Below are 6,301 nucleotides of genomic sequence, written 5' to 3' on the forward strand. Positions count from 1 at the left end.
TGTCCAAAAGAACATAAGGATTATAGACCCATAGCTCTCACTTCAGTGATCATGAAGTCACTGGAAAGAATACTGTTGCAACATCTTGTGAGTATAACTAAAGACACATTCCATCCCTGTCAGTTTGCATATAAGAAGGGTTGCGGTACAGAGGATGCGGTTGTCACACAGGTCCACTTCATTACAAAACACCTAGATGAGTCTAATAAGAATCATGCAAGGGTGCTATTCTTAGACTTCTCTTCAGCTTTCAATACAATACAGTCTGATATTCTGGTACAGTTGGAACTGAATCCATACTTAATTCACTGGTATGCTTCTTTCCTTACTAAGTACAGAGTACAGAGGGTGAAAGTGAACAGAACCCTCTCCTCAGCATTAACTACTAATGTTGGTGCTCCCCAGGGTTGTGTAAGCTCAGCTGTACTTTTCATCCTTTATACTGACAGCTGTCGTACTGAGGAGTGTCTGTCTGAATGTCGCACTGACACACCAGACCAATACATTCTAAAGTACTCTGATGATACAGTTTTGATTTCTCTCTTGGATAGTTCCAGTGATCCTGGACTGCACCAACACAGAGTAAATAAGGTGGTGGAGTGGAGTGATAACAACGCTCTTATCATTAACACAAAAAAGACAGAAGAGATCTTTTTTGGTGCTCCACTAGAGATACACAGATCCCCCATTACTATTCATAGTGAACAGATCAACCAGGTATGTTCGTATACATACCTAGGAGTAGTAATTGACCACCTTCTGTCATGGAAAGATCAAATTGAATCAGTGGGTAAGAAAACAAAACAAAGAGTCTATTTCCTTCGCCGTCTGAGATCTTTTGGTGCTAGTAGATAGTCTTCTTTTGATTTTCACTTCTTTCATTATGAGTGTTCTTCAGTACTGTAGAACCACCTGGTATAGATGTTATTATGAGTGTTCTACAGTACTGTAGAACCACCTGGTATGTGATGTTATTATGAGTGTTCTACAGTACTGTAGAACCACCTGGTATAGATGTTATTATGAGTGTTCTACAGTACTGTAGAACCACCTGGTATGTGATGTTATTATGAGTGTTCTACAGTACTGTAGAACCACCTGGTATAGATGTTATTATGAGTGTTCGTCAGTACTGTAGAACCACCTGGTATGGATGTCTGTCTGTAGGCTTAAAGTCACAACTGCTGCAGCAACTGAACATTTGTTCAACGATTGTTGGACAACCACTTCAGAGGCTCTATACATCTATGTATAATAACAGTATGATAAGGTTGGCAAGGAATATCACTTCAAACGCTAGCCATGCTTTGTATGGAGAATATAGGTTGCTTCCTTCAGGAAGGAGATACAATAAGGTCAAACTGAAGAGGTCCTTTGTCCATCAGACGACATTGAGGCTTAATCAGGAGTTTAGGCCAGGGGTAGGCTGAGTGGTGGACATTGCTCTTGTCTTCGTCTTTATGTATGTATTTTTGTGTAATGTCAAAATGTTTTTGTGTTGCATACAAGGCTGCTGGGTCGCAAGACACATTTCAGTGTGAAATATTAAAACTGGCTCCTGGCAGGACCATGACTCTGACTCAGACATAACCATACACAAACCCATACGCCCATATATAGGCAGGACCATGACTCTGACTCAGACATAACCATAAACAAACCCATGTGCCCATATATAGGCAGGATCACGGCCACGTCACTCTGACTCAGACATAACCATAAACAAACCCCATACGACCATATATAGGCAGGAACACGGCCACGTCACTCTGACTCAGACATAAAAAACAAATAAGCCTGTAAAGTAACTTGCTTGTAGCTTCACTGTAATGCAGTGAACATGAACGTAGCTTCACTGTAATGCAGGGAACACTAACGTAGCTTCACTGTAATGCAGTGAACATGAACGTAGCTTCACTGTAATGCAGTGAACATGGACGTAGCTTCACTGTAATGCAGTGAACACTAACGTAGCTTCACTGTAATGCAGTGAACATGAACGTAGCTTCACTGTAATGCAGTGAACATGAACGTAGCTTCACTGTAATGCAGTGAACATGAACGTAGCTTCACTGTAATGCAGTGAACACTAACGTAGCTTTACTGTAATGCAGTGAACACTAACGTAGCTTCACTGTAATGCAGTGAACACTAACGTAGCTTCACTGTAATGCAGTGAACATGAACGTAGCTTTACTGTAATGCAGTGAACATGAACGTAGCTTCACTGTGGTGAAGTGTTGGATATTCACCCAGCTGGGCTTAACGAGACAGCGGCGCAAAATACAAATCTGACGTTTCAAAAACATGCTATCACAGATGATCCGATCATCTTATAAAACATGTAAGCTGATTATGCCAAGTTAACTGAAGTTATATAGCTGATGCTGAGCTAAACATATTTGTTTAATTTCTATGTTTTTATATTTAAACTTTATGATGAAAGGCTGCACACAGCCTGCAGGCTGCGCGCACCATTCCGGAAAGGACAACATTGATGTCGGACATTGCATTCATTAATGCCTCAAATAAACATAAAATAAAGATTGTTCTCAAGTCTTTGAGCTCGAGTCCGAGTCAAGTCTCGAGTCGTGTGTATGGTGACTCTAGTGCGAGTCTTTGACTCGAGTCCTAATCTCTGGTATGATATACTAACTACATGTATTGTATTGTAGTTTATTGTGTGATATACTAACTACATGTATTGTGTGATATAATAACTACATGTATTGTGTGATATACTAACTACATGTATTGTGTGATATAATAACTACATGTATTGTGTGTTAGGTGGGTGTTCCCTCCAACCTGTACTCATTGTACCATGCAGTTCTACAGTTGAAACAACGCAATGAACTAGGAGTGTATTTACTGAACCTCACTGTGTCTGACCTGCTGTACCTGGCCTCTCTACCGCTCTGGCTGCAGTACTTCTTCCAGGTTATTAATATTAATATTATTATTATTACCACCATAGTATTGTGTAGTATTGTTATTTTGTATGTAATGTGTGTGTTTTTGTGCGTTCTTTATGTGTGCGTGTGCGTGTGTGTGTGTGTGTGTGTGTGTGTGTGTGTGTGTGTGTGTGTGTGATCCAGGATGATAACTGGAGTCACAGAGAGTGGGTGTGTCAGTTATGTGGCTTCCTGTTGTATGAGAACATCTACATCAGCATCGGCTTCCTGTGCTGCATCAGTCTGGACAGATATCTGGCTGTGGTCCACCCATTAAGGTAACATTACTATTATTATTATTTTAATTGTGGTCCACCACCCATTACGGTAACATTACTATTATTATTATTTTAATTGTGGTCCACCACCCATTACGGTAACATTTTGGGGAGCGCTTGTTTTACTTACAAGCCCCGCCTGAAGCATGTTTTGAGCTTGTAGATTAGTTTGTAGATTAGCTTGTAGATTAGTTTGTAGATTACTTTGTAGATTAGCTTGTAGATTAGCTTGTAGATTAGCTTGTAGATTAGCTTGTAGATTAGCTTGTAGATTAGCTTGTAGATTAGTTTGTAGATTAGTTTGTAGATTAGTTTGTAGATTAGTTTGTAGATTAGTTTGTAGATTAGCTTGTAGATTAGCTTGTAGATTAGTTTGTAGATTAGCTTGTAGATTAGCTTGTAGATTAGTTTGTAGATTAGCTTGTAGATTAGTTTGTAGATTAGTTTGTAGATTAGCTTGTAGATTAGTTTGTAGATTATCTTGTAGATTAGTTTGTAGATTAGCTTGTAGATTAGCTTGTAGATTAGCTTGTAGATTAGTTTGTAGATTAGCTTGTAGATTAGCTTGTAGATTAGCTTGTAGATTAGCTTGTAGATTAGTTTGTAGATTAGCTTGTAGATTAGTTTGTAGATTAGCTTGTAGATTAGCTTGTAGATTATCGGCTATTTTTGCTCTTTTTGAATTGGAATCCTGAAAAGCATTTTTTTTTTAAATTTCAAATGCATTTAGTTATACTTATGTTAACTTTATATGAACTTAAATATAAATACATTGGACTTAAAATATGTTGTGTCTTTCAGGTTCTCATCTCTGAGGTCGATGCGTGCTGCCTGGCTCACCAGCGCCCTCATCTGGCTGAAGGAGGTGGCAGTGGGCGTGGTCTTCTTCAGACATAAAGTGTTGAGCCGCGATAGAACCCAGCACAACCAATCAGTGTGCTTCGAGCACTATCCCATGCAGGACTGGGAGTATCCAATCAACTACTACCGTTTTGTGGTGGGCTTCCTCTTCCCATTGGCTATTCTGTTGGTACGTTGTTTTGTTTAAGTCACTTTTCATTGGGTAAAAAAAACTAAAACAAACGGAGCATGTTGATGTGTATGAACTGTATGTTACCAAAACGTAGACCAATCACAGCGCAGCACACACACGCTGCCACATGCATAGAGCACCAATCACAATGCAGCACACACACGCTGCCACATGCATAGAGCACCAATCACAGCGCAGCACACACACGCTGCCACATGCATAGAGCACCAATCATAGCACAGCATCATTATGCCATGATGTTGCGCATGTACCCTTAACTGTACCTTTAATATGTGTGTCCCTGTATGCTCTCCTTTATGTGTGTGTGTGTGTGTGTGTGTGTGTGTGTGTGTGTGTATAGGTCAGTTACCTGTGTGTCTTACGGGCCGTGGGACGCAGTGCAGGGACTCAACCCGACCAGAAGTCCAGGATCAGACAGCTGGTCAGCAGCACCATCCTCATCTTCCTCGTGTGTTTCTCTCCATATCACATCTTCTTGTTAGTGCGCACCCTGCTGGAGAGGGACTGCAACTTCATCGCAGGTACAGGAACATTTGTTTTTTGTTTTACGGCATCATGGCTCCAAGGAGGCAAGAAGAGGGTCTGTCTGTATGTGTGTGTCTGTCTGTCTGTACTATATAAGCTAAAACACAGAAGACAGGCACAAACTGTTCAAACCCCTACAGTGACCACGGCCAGACAAGGAGCAGCATATTTAACGATATATTTTATATATTTACAGGCATATTTAACTATATATTTTATATATTTACAGGTATATTTAGCTATATATTTTATATATTTACAGGTATATTTAACTATATATTTTCCGATATATTTAACTATATATTTTCAGGTATATTTAACTATATATTTCTTATATTTTCAGGTATATTTAACTGTATATTTCTTATATTTTCAGGTATATTTAACTGTATATTTCTTATATTTTCAGGTATATTTAACTGTATATTTCTTATATTTTCAGGTATATTTAACTGTATATTTCTTATATTTTCAGGTATATTTAACTATATATTTCTTATATTTTCAGGTATATTTAACTGTATATTTCTTATATTTTCAGGTATATTTAACTGTATATTTCTTATATTTTCAGGTATATTTAACTGTATATTTCTTATATTTTCAGGTATATTTAACTGTATATTTCTTATATTTTCAGGTATATTTAACTACTACCACCTGTCCTTATTGCTGACCAGTGTGAACTGCTTGGCCGATCCGGCTCTCTACTGCTTCGTCAGTGAAAGCGCGAGGCGGGGCCTGTACCGCTTGCTGCTCCGCCCCCTCATTAACATATTCTGCTGCTGCCGCCGCCGCGGCAACGCCAGCCCCGCCCGCCCGGCCACCGACTCCCACGAGGTGGCCACGCCCACTGACGACGCGGACAACAACGTTCCGCCCTCCGTCACGCTGCTCCGCCACGCTCCGTCAGGCTCTGTCACGCTGCTGACGCACCTCAACATACACACCGACTCCAACGCACCCAAACCAGCCAACACGGGGTTAATCACACTCAGCAATAAGAACAGCAGCAAACCCATCGAACCCCTGAAAGACCCCAATCCTTAACCCCTGAAAGACCCCAATCCTTAACCCATGAAAGACCCCAATCCTTAACCGTTTGAAAGACCCCAATCCTTAACCCATGAAAGACCCCAATCCTTAACCCATGAAAGACCCCAATCCTTAACCCCTGAAAGACCCCAATCCTTAACCCATGAAAGACCCCAATCCTTAACCCATGAAAGACCCCAATCCTAAACCCATGAAAGACCCCAATCCTTAACCCATGAAAGACCCCAATCCTTAACCCATGAAAGACCCCAATCCTTAACCCATGAAAGACCCCAATCCTTAACCCATGAAAGACCCCAATCCTTAACCCATGAAAGACCCCAATCCTTAACCCCTGAAAGACCCCAATCCTTAACCCATGAAAGAGCCCAATCCTTAACCCCTGAAAGACCCCAATCCTTAACCCATGAAAGACCCCAATCCTTAACCCATGA

General features: G+C 40.5%; 1 protein-coding gene across 1 annotated transcript in view; it reads left to right on the forward strand.

The window, feature by feature from the left end:
* gpr68 (G protein-coupled receptor 68) overlaps positions 1-5,929 on the forward strand; it is a 7,324-nt gene extending 1,395 nt beyond the window's left edge. Inside the window, exons 2-6 of the mRNA XM_084045175.1 lie at positions 2,791-2,940; positions 3,099-3,232; positions 4,034-4,262; positions 4,627-4,807; positions 5,452-5,929. Coding sequence (XP_083901301.1) covers positions 2,791-2,940; positions 3,099-3,232; positions 4,034-4,262; positions 4,627-4,807; positions 5,452-5,861 — 1,104 coding nt within the window. The 3' untranslated portion in view covers positions 5,862-5,929. The remainder of the gene's footprint in view (positions 1-2,790; positions 2,941-3,098; positions 3,233-4,033; positions 4,263-4,626; positions 4,808-5,451) is intronic.
* Positions 5,930-6,301: the final 372 nt, after the last annotated feature.

This window comes from Gymnoscopelus microlampas, assembly GCF_963454915.1.
Source record: "Gymnoscopelus microlampas genome assembly, chromosome: 20".
Taxonomy (NCBI): domain Eukaryota; kingdom Metazoa; phylum Chordata; class Actinopteri; order Myctophiformes; family Myctophidae; genus Gymnoscopelus; species Gymnoscopelus microlampas.